The following is an 18,875-nucleotide window of genomic DNA, read 5'->3' as shown; positions in this document are numbered from 1 at the left end:
TTGGGAACGAGGGGAGAATGACTTGGGAGGATAGTCAAGAAGGGTGGATAGGAGAAAGGAAGGGAAATAGGGAGCCAGGAAGTAGAAAACAAGGAGGGGGAGAGAAGCAGTGTAGCGATAGGGCGAGAGAGTGACATGGGAGGAGAAGAATGCAGGGATAAGAGGGACGACTAGAAAGCTCACTAGAGAGATAAAGGAAGAGACCAGAAAGGCAACGAGAGGGGAGAATAACGAGAGAGACCATGAGAGAATTCTAGGGCATAAAATGATCCCCCATAACAATCAAACCCTACAAGGGAAAGAGAAACCATAAGCCAATAAATCTTGAGATTGAACGGAAACCACTGATATGAGAATTAAAGACCAAAACAAAATTCCAAAGGGGCAAAACTAAGAAACTGAACTTGCAAGTGTTGGTTTCTCTAGGAGAAGGCATCTGAGATGGAGTGAAGAATCTGAAACGATCGCTGCCCAGGATCAAGGCTAGACCCTCGAACTTGGATTGTTCTATGGATTAACTTTGCTAATCTAAGAACTCTGATTTTGTTTCCCACCTGCCATGGATGCTTGCTTAAAAGCATGAAGAGATTGTCTCTCCTTACCAACCGATCTCCTTCTCGCCCCTTTCCGCATCATTTTCTTGCCTCTATCCATAACCTCCCTTAATGAGTAACCACCTTCCTTCCCTATGCGAAAACTAGGGCAAAAGTACCTTCCCTAAACTCCGCAAAAACCAAGTCTATGTCTCTATAAAATCTTCCAACTTACTACACACCCGTCTACTCAAGTAACAATTTATTCTGCATGCAGGTTGCTAGGTGGAAGTCAATCTGCCCTCCCCTGTGTTTTTAGTGACTCTCATCACGAGGGTGGGTGAAGTGCCTCGTCTTCACACTCACCATGCGGAGTTTCACAATTAACATTTTTTTTTGGCAAAGGATCACATTATATTAACATTGCAATATACTTAAAGTACAAACATAAAGTCACGGGGGATATGTGCCCATCACCCAACGTGGTTCTCTGCCCCTAGAAGGGGAAACTAGAGAACTTTTCCCAATTTTGAAAATCAAAATTTATGCATTTCCTAAAAAAAACAAGATTTGACTTCAACATTACAAAATTTGATTTTAGAGTTATGTGGTGGAATAGAGTCACCAATAAACAAACATGTAGACAAAGTATCAAAACAAGCATTGCTAAAGAAAAACCGGAGGAAGCCTAGTTGGTGGCGTGAGGACCTAGGAGCACGTTGGTTTGTTGTTGCTACGCTTGTCCATCTCTGAGAGGGTTGGCCATGTCTGCATCAACAAGAGTTTCTTTGAGCATGTAGCATCCATGTAGAATGGGACGAGGAGGAGAAGGCTTTGGAGCCATCGGTTGAGAGTCCTCTGGAGGTGCCGTTGTTGTTTGATGCCTGTGAACTAAAGAGGGGCGACTACTAGTTGCAGGAAGATTGGAGGAGAAGAGGAATTGAGGGGCACAAAGATGGAGGTTGAGGGACCAGGGGAAGAGGAGGACATGAGGGAATTCAATGTCAAGGTCATGGGAGAGGCATTACAGAGAGGTGGTGTCATGGCTATTAATGCCAGAGAGCTCAATAATCCAGCAGGTGGCTCTCGACTTGTTTTGTTCATGGGCAAGAAGGCAACGAGCGAGGAGGTTGCGAAGCGCCCAAAGAGTGATGCGGCCTCGACGAACCACTTCAACCTCTAAGTTGAAAAGTTGACGACGAATATGAACCAGGGTGGCTTGGTCATACAAAATCTAGTCTTCTTTTGCGACAGGAGAGGTGGGCGGGTGACCTCTACACTTGCCACACCCAACACAATGTTCCTTGCCTCTTTCATGGTTCATGATGAACCAATGGGAGTCAGGGGACGAGTAATAGGCACAACAATGACGATGGTTGCAAGGGCATACTAAGTGTTTGGGGGAGGCCAAACTGTGAGCAAGGCGAGCGGAGGAAAATGCTAGAGAGAGGCCATAGTACCGGGAGTTAAAATGCCCAGAGGTAGAGCAAAACGTGCAATGAAATCAAACGTGTGGCAGTCCTGCAAGAGGCAGGTGATAAAGGCTCTAGATAGCTTAATAAGACATTGTGAAAGTGATGGTCACCAAGTGTAAGACGCCATCAATTTATCCTTAAACAGATGGCAAGATTAATGAAAATACCCAAATCCAAAGATTCATTATTAACATTAATCATAATATAAATTAATAATTAATAATATTATCTAATTTAAAATTATTTAATTAAATAATTAGCATATGTAGACTTATATATATATTATTTATACACCCTCTCTGAGAACATATCTTCGGATCCAAGAGGGAAATATTGACCTGAGTCTAATGGCCTTTTGCATTGCTCTTTAGAGGAATAGCAGTGCAAATAAAATATCGGAAGAACTTGCTCTTCAGAGGAATAACAGTGCAAATAAAATATTGGAAGAACTTTCTCTTCAGAGGAATAACAGTGCAAATAAAATATCGGAAGAACTTGCTCTTCGGAGGAATAGCAGTGCAAATAAAATATCGGAAGAACTTGCTATTTAGAGGAATAATAGTGCAAATAAAATATCAGAAGAACTTGTTCTTTAGAGGGATGTTTGGGGAAAGGTACCCAATGACAATGAAATAAGGGAAGATAAAAATATAATGGTCTTCCAACCATATCATTTATCAAGCATAGTGGATGACCAATTCCTTATGTATAAAATCGTAAGTATTTCACTGGAGTTTAAAAAAAGAGCCGACGAATGGATAGATGGGGATTTTTATGATGGATTTGTGCAACGAAGGAAAATTCTGGGGGATGAAAAAAAGATTTTTAGTTCCCTCAATTTAGAAGATATTTTGCTTCCAAAACGTTGTAGAGAATTTCGAATCTTGAATCGGTTTGATTTGGAGAACTGTCATGTAGGATTGTTGATGGATCTTCTTAATAGGGGTAAAATCCATCCGGAGATGTTTTTCATTAATGATCCATGAATAACAATTTATAATGGATGGCCTTTTATATAGGACATACAAAGAAGTATATATATATATATATATATATATATATATATATATATATATATATATCACCATTGCTTTTAAAATTACACTAAAAAGGCTTTTTTGCATGATAAAAGCCCACAATCCATTGAGCACCTCAAAGATATGTCATAATAAAATTGAACACCTACCTCAAATTGACTCACGTATCATAGTCGCTCTAGTCATAAACTAGAAAATAAAGAGAGAAATGAGTTGAGATATATCTCTCGTAAAAATCATTTCAAAATTTTAGTTCTTACCACAAAATCAAATTTCCCTTCTCCTAATTATACTCCATTCACTACAATTCAAAATAATTTCACAATTAACATTAATCATCATAAAAACTAATTAAGAATAATATTATCCTGTTTAGAATTCTTCCAAGTAAGAAATTGTGGAGCATAGTGTGCGTGCACAGCGTTCCAACCAGTTAAAGAGTGTCCTTAGTTATGTCATTTAGAGAGGTGGGGAACACCATTGGAATAAAGAGGGAAAACTGCAAAATGAATTCAAAAGATTGGTAACCATTAACAACTCCAAGGTAGAAGTTGAGAACGTCGTCTAAGCAAATTGCACAAAACATGTACCACCGCCATCCATGTTAGCACCCGCCACAACAATGTTTAACCGCTGTAGCGAACCCAAACACTTTCAATGGTAGGAGGCCCACCTGGTGGGATTCGAACGTGCGACCGGCTCAGCGCGGTGGGTGGGTGCCGTTTCAAACTACAATACACAATTTAATTCTCAAATCTGCCGTTAAATGCCCCCAATTCATTCGTTAGTACAGATAAAATTGAAGTAGAGGTGGAAGTTGCCACGTATAAAATAGACACATTTAAAATACTCTACTGTGTCATTCGACGAAGCAGCGGCAATCTGGTCTGTGCTTTGAGCGAGTGGCAATGGAAGCACCGAAGGAGAAGGAGCGGGAACGGGACAAAGAAAAGGATCGCGAACGGGAGCGAGAATTCGAACTGGAAGCCGCAATGTACAGTAATTGCTTGCTGTTAGGCCTGGATTCCTCTGTTCTTGGACAATCGGGAGGGCCCAGGACCGGACTATTTAGGCATTCTAACCCTAGGATGGGAGAGATGCTCCTTCATTTCCTTCTCTGTGTCCTTCGAGGTCCCGTGCAATCTGCCAAGGTTATATCACTTCTGTTACTTTTCATTTCGTTTGACTGTCCCCATGATGTTTTTAGTTGAAGGAAATTTTTGTTCGCATTACATTTGTGGATGATGGCATTCTGCTGTTGCTCTGGTAAAATGGCTTGAAGCTCAAGCATGTGACAGGGATTGGACAACTCGGGCGATTGAAGCTGAAATTAGAACATCAAAACCTCATTTCTTTTGTGATCCAAATGCGTTGTTGTATTAGATTCAGGAAAAACCTGAAAATGGAAGAACAAAAATATGGCAGCGTATAGCTTATCTTGAAAGAAGGGATCGATAAATTGCATGTTTAAAGTTTAAAATATGCTTTTCTTGAAATTGAGCGGACGATTGCTTATATTCCTTGATTATTTGATGGTTTTAATAGAGAAATAAGCTGCTGAAGCATATGAAGACGATTGGAACCGGTAGATTTACTGGGAAATTTGCAAATTTGATTTAGGTTTATAATATCCATTATCAATACTCTTTAAATGCTAACCATGGTCTAATACATTCCATTAAGAAAATTGACATAAAAACAACTAGGTGCAAGACATCTTTGGTGAAGTACGATCACTCTGCTGTTTCACTCATACATTTAAACATTAAGTTGTTATAATAAAATATGCTGAGTACCTTGGAGGAAATTTAGCAAACTTTATTTTGTTTTCCCCTCACAAATTAATACATAACACAACTGGCTTTTTTTTCCCGAAGTACATTAATTTGCAGTTCTAGCAGGAACTATTCGACAATATTCGATGATCTGAAGATTGTCACAAAGCATATGTGTATCTCTCCCTCTCATATGTAATACAGGATTTTAAATTTTATATGCCAAATTAAAGGGGGAAATACTTGTTGCATTTTCACAGGTTTTTCTAAACAGTAACGCCCCTTATTTTTTGGTCGGAGTTGCATTTCTGCAGGATTTTGCTGGTGTTTGGCCCATTTTTGACGCGTCGCAGTCTCGAGATTTCCGCAAGGTAAGAAGTTATTGGATTGCTTAAAAACTTGAGAGGGTTTTAAATTTGCCGCATTTAAAACTGCAAAACCTACTGCACTCAATATCTGTTGTATCATGGTAGGTTGTATCAATAGGGCGTTAGATTTGTCCTGAATGAACTTATAATAAATTTCATTTACAGCAAAACATTCCACAGAAAGTTGCAGGATTTCTTCACAAGGCTTGGTTTTTTTATGTAATCGATAAAATACTGGCAATATTTTGCAGATTGTGCAAGGGCTTATCAATGAGCTCGAGTCTCAAGGTGCATTGCCTAGAAGCAACTCTCGAGTTTCATCTCTTGCCACTTGTTGTGGTCAAAGGTTTGTGTTTTTAAGGCCCTTGGCATTTTGATGGTTTGGAAGATCATGTCTTTTTTGAACGTCTTTGCTTCTGTTCAAAATGGCACTACCACTGCAACAACAGAGGTGGCTGAAATAGAAAACTTAAGAATATCGAAAATAAAGATCCAAAACAGAAAAAAGGTGGGTGCACCCACAGATCCAATGTTTGGTTGAATCTTCATATCCTAATAATCAAGGGAGACTTGAATCGATAAAATGGGAAGAGATATTAACGAGAAAGGGTAAACTCTTATCCATACCAAAAAGAGGTAAAAACCGTAACTTAGAGCTTACCTTGCTATTCAACATGATAAGGCGCTGCGGCTTTGATAAATTTTGAAGTATGATACTATTTCTAGGACTAGAATATTCTTACAAATCATGAACTTTCAAAATAGCTCACGAACATGAAGTCCGATGCCTAAGAAAGGTGTTTTGGATAGGTTCGAAATGTTTCTCCCCATCTTGAAAAAAGCTGTCCTATGTTTCAGACAGTATAATCCTAAACTATGTTATACTGAGATTAAACACATTTTACTGCACATTAACAAACCGTAATCATAAACCATAAACATTTACATAGATCTGCATTCTATGTCAGAACAACAAATAAACCACAGCACTAACTCTGAAATGTAGGAAACCAAAACAGATATGCAATGCACACAGAGATTGCTGGTTGTAATAGTGCTAATAAAGTTCTTGTTTACTACATATGACACACGTGCTCTCACCTTATTAACTATTTATATGCAATTGTGCCTATAATACGGCTTCATCAAGACAGGATCACACAATTTGGGTCCACATGTCCATCCCCAAATACACATGGATACAAAAATCCATCCTACAATAATGCATAACACATGCACACATCTTTAAAATATTGTAATGGAATCCCTGAAACAAGGGTGCGAGGGGATTTTTGCTCAGGTGCTTATCCTAGCTCAACACTATCCAACTCTAAAAGGATGTTTCGTCCCAAAACATGTATAACTCAACATTATCTCCTAATTGTAGAATTTTTTAAAATCTGCTGAATCTGAAATTTCCACCTTACTTCAATGCAATCATATATTTCTCACTTAAAACTTCCAGCTTTACGGATAAACTGAAATATCCAGAATTACACCTGCAAATATCTCAAAGCTGTCCACCATTAGTCTAGGCAAATTCAAATAGATAAGTACTGTAAAATAACTTAATATTAAATCAATGCAACTTAGGGCATGATCTAATCAGTATGCAGATTTGGAAATTAGATTATCATGAAGGGAAATTTAACAACACATTTCCATTCTAAAGTTTCATCTAATATATGTTAAATCACTTAAGTTTTCAGCCTTACTGTTCTAATAAATTAACATATGAAAACAACCTTAAAGCTTGCTCAAAACACATGAAAACCGCCTATTAAAATAACTCTACAATGAGAGAATTTAGGGCAGGAATGATACAACATCTTATTATCACAATATGAAGATAAAGTATGCCACCTCAGCTTTTCCAAAGCTTGTATATCAAGTCCTTCCACATTATCCCAGACAAGGATTTCTCCAAAGCTCCCCAAACCCTAGTTAGAGCATCCACAATTATTGCAAACCCTTACCAACAACAACATGGCCTAGGAAGGCATCCCACTGGGCTGTACTAGCCTCTCCAAGAGCTCAGTGACAAGCTAGCATCACGCCAATTGTTCATCCCTCATATCCACACTTGCATCTCTCTATTCTTTACTTTCATTGCACCTGCCAAGGAACCCTCGCAAATCTCTCTCACAAGCACTATACTTGCTACATGAGTAAATGATTTTTCTTTTAGGATATACTCCAATAGCTAACATCACAGACCCCAGGGGTCAGCTCAATTGGTGGTGGCTGTGTTATGAAGTATTCTGTAATCTGTGAGATCCAAGGTTCAAATCCCCCCAATTAACTCGTGTTTGTGGAATGACGTATGTAGGCACCTAAAGGTTATATTGGTAACAGTTTGAATTGACCCCTTATGACATGAGTATGAAACCAACCCAGTTATTGCTTCCTTTAGATACCAAAAGAAGAAGAAGAAGAAGAAGAAGAAGATGCTAACATCACACCAACTATACATCTCTAAGACATACAAGTTATCACAAAGATACTCTTTTCGTTATATATGATTAGGGGAGGGAGGTTAAGAATAATATACAGGTCAAGTCCAATAGCCAAGTGTAACCCCTAGGCTAAGTCAATAACAAAGCCCCAAGTGGAGCACTACACTAAGCATGAATGCCATATGGCACCATGATTCAAGATCTGTGCGTTGTGGAATAATACCCTTATGGGTTTTTCTCAATTCTAAATTGACCCAAATTGTTATAAATTTGGTTAGAATTATAGATTGATGGGTATTCTAATATTTTGTATCGGTTGGTTTTGACAATTGGAAAAGCTTTCTACAAGATTGGATAGCATGCCCCCAAGGTGCCGTGCCATCCAAGTCTATTTATCTACACGCCAAACACTTCTCTAAGAAAGATGGTGTGTTTTCCAACAATGTCTCCTCAACTCAAGCATTCCTCTTGAACATATGTGCAAGTTGGCTCCAATGCTTCCAGGGCTCCAAACCCAACCTTTAAGTGCATAATGCCCTTCTCTGCGGTGGTCTTGACACATGTTCCACATCAAGAAGTATGCCTTCATAGTATTGATCCTCATCTTAACTTTCTTCTGTGCTTTGGTGGTCAACTTCAAAGTCCCTAAGGTGTAAACTTTGCTATAACTAACTATTGTTGGAACCTACTAAACTTGAAAGCTTGGTATTGTTGAATAATATTGATAAAAGTGACTAGAACTTTCTTTTGCATCTCTTTTTGTGAAATATTTTGGCTTTGTTGATGAAGGTTTATGGTTAGTGTCCATGAGTTAGGGGAGTTGATGTATAGCATAAACTAGTTATTGGGTCTATTATCTTGGTGAGTGTCACTATTTGTGATGCATGGAAGAGGTCCAACTTTGTTGACAATGTTGAATTATGCAATTGTGGTGTTGAGGGCACATGCAACTTGTTAACTCTTTTGCTACCGTCTTTTCCCATTTCTCTCTGTACCTTAACCATTCATCTGTTGCATTCTTTGTGGAAGAAGCATTGAAGAGTGGTGTGTTGATATGAGGAGCAAGGTAGTTAGTGATGTAAATCTCCACTCTATTTTTGAAAACATGCATATTTGTGCTAGTTGTAGATGAATTCTACATTATTTATGAAGTTATAAATGCCATTATAGTAGTTTAATCATGAAAGCCTCAACCGTTTACTATTGCACAAGAACATCAACCATCTTGTAGTTACAATCATAGAAAGTTTTAAACTATGACCAAATAATAGGAAGTAGACTATGAATTTTTGAAATGAATATAGATATTCATATTAGCTAGAAAATAGATATTACTAGCTAGAAAATAGATATTCCATATTAGAGAATATAAACTAAAGTTTGAAATTGAAGTCCTATATGACAAGAAAAGAGGTGAAAATAGAGAGACAATTAGCCCAAGGGGTTAGCTCAACTAGATGTCACAATTGTTGTGCATTTGGCTAGTTCCATGTCAATAGGTACTTGGTTTGAATCCCCTTGTGAAGGGCATACTTGACTATGTCCACAAGTTTGCTAGGAATGCCATCCAAGAATGTGAGGAAGCGTACCTTGGGTTTCCTTGTGAAGTTTCTTTGGGAAAAAAGAAAATATATAAACAATTATTCTAATCTACCATCTACTTTTCTTTCCTTTTGGCAATACCACCACAACCCAATACCTTGTTGTGGTCATGGGGGTAACTTTGAGATGAAGCTAGAACTAAAGATCATCTTAGCAGTCTTGGTTGGGGTGACCATGGTAGTAAATGGGGGTGGCATCTCATAATGATCATCATCATCAAAAGGAGTCGTCTTCAAGTTCCCCAAAACCAATTCTCTATCAAGCAAATTGTTCTCCTTGATATAGTTGTCTAAGTCTTATATGTCTTATCCATCTATGCCTCCTCATAATAATGGGAGAAAAATGACAATTGTGATGCACATGAACCAAGTTCTTTGCTTGGTTTACATTCCACTTATGTCTATTAATATTGGGTATGAAAATGTAGGTGTTATGACACCCCTTTCTAGAATAAGTTTTCATAACTCGTGAAAGCTCCCATGTTGCTAAATGTTGCCATTGTTGAGAAGAACCTCCATGCGTGCTCCACCATTTGAGAGAAGTCATATTTTTCTTGATATCTAGTTGGATGGATATGACCAAAGATTTTGTGGCCATTGATGTAGCTACTCAATTGTCATTATATGATATCACACTCCTCCTCATAAAGGACATGTTTGTCTAATGCTTGCATATAATCACTTTGAACCTTTGAATCCGTGTGCATTCTTCTCTTCAACCCATTGCAATGTGCTCATGCTTCAAGCCATGATATAGAGTAGGATTTTCGGGCAAGGACATATGCTAAGGCATGGAGATGAGTATTTAGCTTTGCCCATGGTTTTTCTACCTCTATATTAAAATGACTATACAAGTTCACATCTTTAGGCTCAATGATGTACTTCATTCGGCCTAGCATGATGTCCATCTACTCATACATCGTCCTAATCGTTAGCTGATTTGAATTGGCAAATCAAATCATCTTATAAATTGGCTTGGTGAATTGCAAAACAATCTTAACCTATGGCAAAAAATGAGCATCAAGAATGGTTTCTCACTTCTTAGAAGTACCATCTCCATCTAATGTACTATGCTCCCTCAGCGTTGCAAGAATCGCCCCCCCCCCGCCCCCACCACTACACGCACCAGATGTTAGAAGCACGCACCATGTAGAACCATGGCCGAAGTGTCCCTGGAATTGTGCTTCAGGCTCAATTTGCATAGTTTTGGCAAATTCTAAATTGCCATGTGCTAAACTGTTCTCCCATGTGTCTATTTGTGCTCTTGTCATGCTTCATGGATGCTCTCTAGGTGCTTCCTAGATGCTCCCTAACGGTAATATTAAATTCTTAAAGTAAAAGTGACATTCTCCTTTATCTTTCATTTGCATCTTTTCACTTAAATTTTTAAAATTACCATTAATTGACTAAAGATATTTGAGAGTGGTTCCAACATCATTGGATTTTATATGGAGAAAGTAGAATTTTAGATCCCACTCAAAATTCGACAAACTTAACATTTTTTCAGGATTTCAGGATTAATAGAATTGCAACATTTCATTAGATTCTATCATGTATGAGGGTATGTGATTGGCATTTAATTAGGAGCACCAAGCCATATATGTATCCCGGTGTTGGGTGGTGTTGATTGTTTAATTCCTTTCCTACGTCCTTAGCAAAAATGTGCCCTTCATTGAAACCAAAATCATTGATTAGGCACATTAAGCTTTTTGTACCATATTTGAAGGCTTGGATTAGGTAGTTTGATCAAAATTGGGTTGTGCTTATCGATGTCCCTAGGGAATCGAGCGTTAAGAAATCCATAGAGTGGTAGTTATTATTACTAGTTCTTTTGATTTATCTTTTCTTATCATCAAGACTAATGCCAAGCAACAAATAGAAGAGGACACAAGATATAAGCACGATGCTAGGGCAAAACCCCACTCTAGGGGAAAACCCAATAAATTCTTCCTTCAGTAGATTCAATATGAGATGACCAAGACTCTTACAAACTAGACTAGAGACTCCCTCCAGCAAGTCATCCTTGTGAGTAGCATTGCATTCTTCAGTGAGATAACATAGTCCAGAAGTAGGCTTCATACTTCGGTTCTGTCATTGATAACTTGGTCACATAACAAGGTTATGTCTCAGTTCAACACTGTAATATATACTTTGGTCCAACAATGATCAATATTGTAATATACTCCTTGTCCAAGGTCCTGTGATGACTGCCCTAAACTCGGATCTCAGTTCTGTAATGATCCGAGTTTTCCTTACAGTAATTTACCAAGATTTCATCACTGTGGAAGTATCGAACTCCATCATTGCAATGGCACCGAACTATGATAGTACTGAACTTTTGTGGTAGCACCAAATAGCATCTAACTGTATGACTAACACTGATCTTCTGTGATAGCATTGAACCCTTCTTTTTATTTGAACTGAAATTTCGCCTCTTGTCTCCACCGAAAATTTCCTCTAAAATCCGCACTTGTATCATAGGAAAATATGCCTAAATTGTCTCTGAAATCCAAACTTGTATTCTGTGTGGAATGTGAGGTATTAGGCTTGTATATAGAGTTGTTGCTTCTTGAAAATAGGCCGACATGACTTCATGAAAGGTTGTGTCTTTATTTAAGATCAGGGAGACATGATTTCACTTGAACAAAGCCGGCATGATGATGATCTATTTGAAGCCGACAAGAGGAGACCTGATGGAGGAGTCTTTTACCAATAAACAAATCGACTTTGACACAAATAAATAATCCTAAAGCCTACAATGGAGGCTTGACCTATGACAATTGACCCAAGCATGAAACCCATGCTTTAACAAGTCAGTTTAATAATAATAAAAATTCCTTTTGCTTTTCTGATGATGAACCACACTTGTTGGTTCGAAACGCGTCGGCCAAAAAATTCTCTCATGTGATTTCTACCGAAAGACTTTGTTTAAAATATTACATTTTGACTCAAGTACAATTTATGAAGACCAAAGCTAGTTACGTTCTTCAACACTACCTCTTAATTAGGGAGGTATTCATATTTACATATAATGAAAGAGGTACATGCCACATGGAAGATCTCAAAACATAACATTTGCGAAGAAGTTTAGGCACCGCAATGCCATGGACTAGATTCTTGACTAGGGCAATCTATCCATTGGTCTCTCAACAATTTTAGGTACCACAATGCCACAAATTAGATTCCTGACCAGGGAAATCTATTTGGTGGGACTAAGATGGACTCAAGTTTTTAGCCTCTCTATACCATCAGGATTACTTGCTAACCATCAACCTAGAGATTTAGGTTCGTGTTAGAGCTCAATGACCAACGCCACCCTTCCAACTTCGGGACCTAGACATCAACACAAAGTGTCGACTAGATCTCCTCCCAGGCAATGGTTCACTCGCAAAGCCTCAACACTCCTTGATCCAGTAGATCAAGGACAACAAATCTCTCCCAATCAAACTGATCGGTAACCAACATGCTATCAAAACCTTCAAGAGATTTACCTGTACAAACACAACCCTAATCAATAATATACTTTCACATGTACATAATCAAATACAAATGTCCGGGGTCTTCCAGACAACTTGATGTTGCTTCTCAACTTTTCATAGTAGGACTATCAACCGAATCTTTGGTAGAAGATTCCTCAATCATACATTTTCTTTTCCTACTTCACATGCAACAACATATCCTTCAAAAATGCATTCTCCAATCAAAACTATGCTATGCCCTCCCTCTCAACCAGGGAGATTTCTTCTATCTGGGCTACCTCTTAATTTCAAGGGGATCTATCCATGCTCCCTCTTGTCCTAGGGAGATCAACTTCTTCTATACGACATCGAAGAATCTTTCAAGGCTTCCATTCTTCTTATCAGAGTCATTCAGATATCATGCTTATCACATTAACTTTACTTACGATCATCTTCATCATCTTGAGGATGATGTACCTGAACAACTTCGACAACAAGTACAACCAACACTATAGAAGCATGAAGTTAGTCATATCAAAATCTTATAATAACGGAAGCATTAGAATTTACAAACATAATCAACAAGAGATTATACTTCAATACTTCAACTTCTTGCCCAGGTTTTGTTACAAACCCTAAATCACATCCACAACTCATCAAGATATCAAACTCATTATATCTATTATTCTTTCAACGACATGACAAGTTCTTTCATATAGCAAACCCTAGAAACAATTCAAGCAAGTAATGTATCTAACAATTTTCAGAATTCAAATGTTAGACTTTTCACTAGGATTTCATGTAAATCCTAGATTTCATACATGAGCTCCAAAAATCAAAACCAATCAACAACATGATTTAAACCCTAGATTTAATGTAAACCCTAGATTTTTCATCTACAAATTCTCAGCAATCACTATATAGATTCATAACTTTCAGCTGGTTATACATACTAGAGAATTTAACTACTACTAGGGTTTAGCTGCTAAACCCTAGACTTTCCAAACAATGTAGAAATTTTTCATTTCCCACCCCGGTTTTCAGTTTCTCTTTATTTCTCCCATATAGTTAAATGCCCTTTCCCATAACCATACATTTAACAAGCTGGAAAAAATAAATTTGCTGAAAACACAAATTCTGGAAATTTTACAGAATGCTGGAAATTGCAGAAATAAAAATCAGCAGTAATAAACAGCCATTAAAACACATTTAAGCACTGAGATTTTTGGTCAATGTGACCCTGGAAAAACCCCCTACAACTCTTGGGGAAAACCAGTTTAAGAGCTCTTCTTTATTTCTGGAAAATGCCTTTTTTACAGTAAGAGAAATATTCAGCAAAAATCAGCAAGCAAACTTTTACAACTTATCTCAGCCTTGTTGAAACTCCGCCTTGTTGAAACTCCGCCCTGCTGAAACTCCGCTGTACAGACTTGCTGAAACTCCGCCCTGCTGAAACTCCGCTGCTGAAACTCCGCTCTGTTGAAACTCCGCTCTGCTGAAACTCCGCTGCTGAAACTCCGCTCTGCTGAAACTCCGCTCTGCTGAAACTCCGCTACTGAAACTCCGCAGCTCACTGTCCAGAAATCTCCCTTGCTCTCTTGCTCTCCTTCTCTCAATCTGCTCATGAAAGAATGAATGACCTTTTCCTCCTTTTCCTCCTTTAATCTAACCCCAAGTGACTTTTGGGTGATCCAAGTGACTTTTGGGTGATCCCTAAATCCAATGGCTGAAATAGATTGAGATCTAAGGCTGAGATTAAATGTTCATTTAAATCTCACTTTTTATTTTTTAATTCACCCCATTTTAATAAAGACCCACTTAGTCATCTATTTCCAAAGTCACTTTTCCTTTCTAATTTTTCATTGACTTTATAAAAGTCACTTTTCCTTTCTAATTTTTCATTGACTTTATAAAAGTCACTTTAAAATTAGACTTAGTAACTTTATCACTTAAAGTCACTTTTAAATTAGATTTAACTTTATAAAATTATAAAGTCACTTTAGGAGAAAAATTAAATTCTTTTGGACACTTTTCCCTAGGCCAAAGATCAAAGCCTAAGGGAACCACCTGTCCTCCGGTACCAAATTTCAACACTCCCTCTTACCGAGGAAGGTGTTCCTCACCACACCCATCTTGTCTTTGAAGTAGACATGCTTGCCCTGTGGTAAGGCTTTGGTAAGAATATCTGCAACCTGCTCATCAGTGGAAATATACTCAAGCTTCACAGCTCCCTTCTGAACATAGTCTCTGATGAAATGATATCTGATCCCGATATGCTTTGACCTGTCATGAAATATTGGATTCTCCGTGAGTTTAATGCAACTCTGATTATCACAGTAAATCACTGAAGGTCTCAGCGGCTGACCAAATAAGCCAAACAACATCTTGCGAAGCCAGATAGCCTCACAACTAGCTAGACTGGCTGCCATATACTCTGCTTCCGCTGAACTCAGTGCTACTGACCGCTGCTTCCGGCTGAACCATGACACTACTGCTGAACCCAACCCAAAACAACACCCTGAAGTGCTCTTCCTATCAGAAGCACAACCTGCCCAATCAGAATCAGTGTATCCTGCCAACCTCACTCCATCTCCCTACCTGTAATCCAGACCATAATCCACTGTTCCTTGCATGTATCGCAAAATGTGTTTTGCATCCACCCAATGAACCTTCCTAGGCTCACACATAAACTAACTCATCGTGTTGACTGCAAAACAGATATCTGGTCTAGTGTTGACCAAATACATCAAGGAACCAATCAGCTGCCTGTACAATGTGGGATCCACCAACTCGAAATCCGAAGCATGAAGCTTCTTCCAGTTGGTGATCATCGGTGTCGACATAGGTCTACAATCCTCCATGTGGAATCTGCTAAGGATGTCCACGATATACTTCCCCTGCCCCAGGAAGAAATGCCCCTCCTCCTGCCACACCTCCAAGCCCAAAAAGTAATGCATCAAGCCGATGTCCTTCATCTCAAACTCCGTCGCAAGATCTCTCTTGCAGGACTCTCTCCACCTGTAATGACCAAGTCATCCACATACAGCACCAGAATGAGAGGCTCCTCACCAATCACAATAAAGTAAAGGTTCGGATCTGCCTCACTCTTTGTGAAACCCATCCCCTACAAATATGTATCTATCCTGGAGTACCAAGCTCTAGGAGCTTGCTTCAGGCCATAAAGGGCCTTCTTCAGTCTGCACACATGGGACTCCTTCCCATGCACCTCAAAGCCCCGTGGCTGCTCAATGTACACCTCCTCCTGTATGAAGCCATTGAGAAATGCAGTCTTCACATCTATCTGGTGGATCTTCCAACCCATCTCTGCTGCTATCAATATAATGGAGCGGATCGAAGTATATCGAGCCACGGGAGCGAAGGTCTCCTCATAATCAACTCCCTCTACCTGGGAGAACCCTCTAGCCACAAACCTTGCTTTGAATTTCTCAATGCTGCCATCTGCAGCATGCTTTACCTTGTAAAGCCATCTGGAAGTAACCACGGATTTGCCCTCAGGCCTCGGCACCACCTCCCAAACATCATTCTTCATGATAGAAGAATACTCCTCCTGCATGGCCTCTCTCCAGACCTGCTGGCTAGCTACCTCCTCATAGCTAGAAGGCTCAGAGTCAAGGATGCTGGTAACCATCGCCATATAGCTACAAAACCTCTCAGGTGGTCTACTCTCTCTGACCGGCCTCTTCGGCTCAGCAACAGATGAGGCATCTCTCAAGGTGTCCTGAAGCCACTTGGGCTTCCTCTTCCTTTAGCGCACTTCTCCCACCGGAGAATGAAACTCCTCCTCTTCATCATCATCAGGAGCCTGAACTCCTGACTGTCTGTCTGCTGTCCTCCTGCCTGCACCTGAACCTGTAGAAGCTGAGGTATCGTGTGAACTGTCCATCAGTGGACTCCCTAGTGAACTGCTCTGTGAACTGCTCTGCATGTTGCCCGGAGCACCACCCCTCTGGCTCGGTGAGCCACTGCTCACTGACGGACCTGACATTCTCATAGATGTACCTCCTGATCCTCCTGATCCTCTTGATCCCTGCCCACTGGATCCCTGCGATTGACTCAACTGCTGCTGACGGTCTGGCTGATCCAGATACTCTAACTCCCGTGACCTCCTAAAGGCCCTGTCCTCCTCGAACTTCACATCCCGTCTGACAACAACTCTCCTCTGTGCAGGAATGTAAATCCGAAAGGCCTTTGAGGTCTCACTGTTGCCCACAAAGATACCCTTCTCTGTGGTGGGCTCTAGTTTGGTCCTCTTCTCCTTGGGTATATAGGAGTATGTAATGCATCCAAAGATATGAAGATGACCAATATTAGGCTTCTTCCCAGAGAAAGCCTCCTCCGAAGTCATGTGCCCCAAGGCACGATGCGAACTCCTGTTCTGCAAGTAAACAGCTGTGTTGCAGGCCTCTGCCCACAAGAACAATGGCAACCCCTGATCATGTAACATGGCTTTGGCAGCCCCTATGATGGATCTGTTCTTCCTCTTTGTAACCCCGTTCTGCTGGGGGTTGTAAGGAACAGTGAACTCCCTCCTAATGCCTGCCTCCGCACAATAGTCAACAAACTCTCCAAGGGTGTACTCTCCTCCATGTCCGACCTCAGGTACTTGATCTTTCGACCTGTCTGTGTCTCCACAAGAGCTCTGAACTCCTGAAACCGCTTGAAGACCTCACTCTTGGTCTTCAAAAAATAAATCCAGGTCCTCTTGGAGTGATCATCAATGAATAAAACATAGTACTCATATCCACTCAAGGAAACATGAGACATCTGATCGCTCACATCGGAATGAATCAAATCAAATATCCCAGTCGCTCTGCTGTCACTGCTGGGAAAAGGGGATTTGGCAAACTTGCCCATCGCACAACCTCTCCAAGTATCAAAGTGATCAGTACTGAAATCTGGCACATCTGTAGTGATCTCCTGCAATGTCCTCAAGGCTCCATGATACATATGTCCCATCCTGCGGTGCCAAATCTCACACAGCTCAGAACTGCTAGCTCCGCTGTCGGTACTACTGCTCAATGCCAAAAGGGGCTGGAATGCAAACTTGTACACCTTTGCATGGCGTACACCTATCACTCTAGCTGAATCAGCTGGAGTGCCCCTGGGATACATCAACACCTGTCCTCCCCTGAACAGTACCTCATATCCTCTGTCCTCCAAAGCTAAGACGGATATGAGGTTCTTCCTCATCCCTGGCACATAAAGAACATCTGAGACTTTCAAGGGAGGTTTGGACTCCCTCTGAAATGTCAGTGTCCCCACCCCGACTACTCTAACAACTCTGTTATCACCGAGTACTACCTCTATATCAGTGCCACTCTCTGAAAGCTCTGAGAAGTACTCACAGACTCCTGTCATGTGACGTGAAGCCCCACTGTCCACATACCAGATACCTGAAGATGCTCCACTAATCGAGGGAAAAGCATGCTCCCTCTGAACCTGTGTGGCAGGTGATCCTGCACTAGAGGACTCACACGTAGTGAACGCAAACTCCCGGTTAAAACGACCTGCAAAGTCCTCAATCTCTGCTGAAGTTGCCACGTCCTGGTTCTTCCCCTTCTTCTTATTCTTCTCCGGACACACAACTGCATAGTGTCCCATCTTTTGACAATTCCAACACTTCACCTTGGAATAGTCCTTCTGTGTGTTCCCCTGTTTACCTTTACCTTTGCCTTTGCCCCCACCACTGCTTGTGGAAGCCTGCTTCTTCCTTTTGCCTTTCTTGCCTCCTGCCACCCGTGCTACATCCTCATCCTGCTCAACTGGCTTGGCTACCCCAAGCTGACCTTTCCCGATCTCTGTCTGAATGCAATCATCCCAAAACCTCTCCCATGTGGGAAGGGTCTCACGTGCACAAACCCCATCAACAAAGTTCAACCATGAATGGGGGAGGCCATTCATTGCAATCCGCACCAACTCAGTGGGTGGAATGGCCTCTCCAATCGCTGCCAACTCATCTCTCACACTAAGTCACCTGACACGGGGATTCGGGACACGTAGGATTCGGGATTCGTGGTGTCGGATTCGGGACACGCTGACCCCCCGGAACAGGACACGTTATATATTATTTTATTAAAAAGTATATATATATAATATATATTTAAAAATATATATATATATATATATATATATATATTAACAATTAGATATT

The 18,875-nt window shown here is 40.2% G+C and overlaps 1 protein-coding gene across 1 annotated transcript in view; it reads left to right on the top strand.

Moving 5' to 3' along the window:
- Positions 1-3,809: 3,809 nt before the first annotated feature.
- Positions 3,810-18,875, top strand: part of LOC149262275 (AUGMIN subunit 6-like) — a 307,382-nt gene continuing 292,316 nt past the window's right edge. The window contains exons 1-3 of the mRNA XM_089423872.1: positions 3,810-4,196; positions 5,135-5,191; positions 5,440-5,534. Of these exons, the coding sequence (XP_089279998.1) occupies positions 3,954-4,196; positions 5,135-5,191; positions 5,440-5,534 (395 nt within the window). The 5' untranslated portion in view covers positions 3,810-3,953. The remainder of the gene's footprint in view (positions 4,197-5,134; positions 5,192-5,439; positions 5,535-18,875) is intronic.

The sequence above is a fragment of the Pinus tabuliformis genome, chromosome 6 (assembly GCF_031772625.1).
Source record: "Pinus tabuliformis cultivar Carrire ecotype Pingquan chromosome 6, CPIR1, whole genome shotgun sequence".
NCBI classification, from domain to species: Eukaryota; Viridiplantae; Streptophyta; class Pinopsida; order Pinales; family Pinaceae; genus Pinus; species Pinus tabuliformis.
This window is presented reverse-complemented; position numbering and strand designations above follow the sequence as displayed.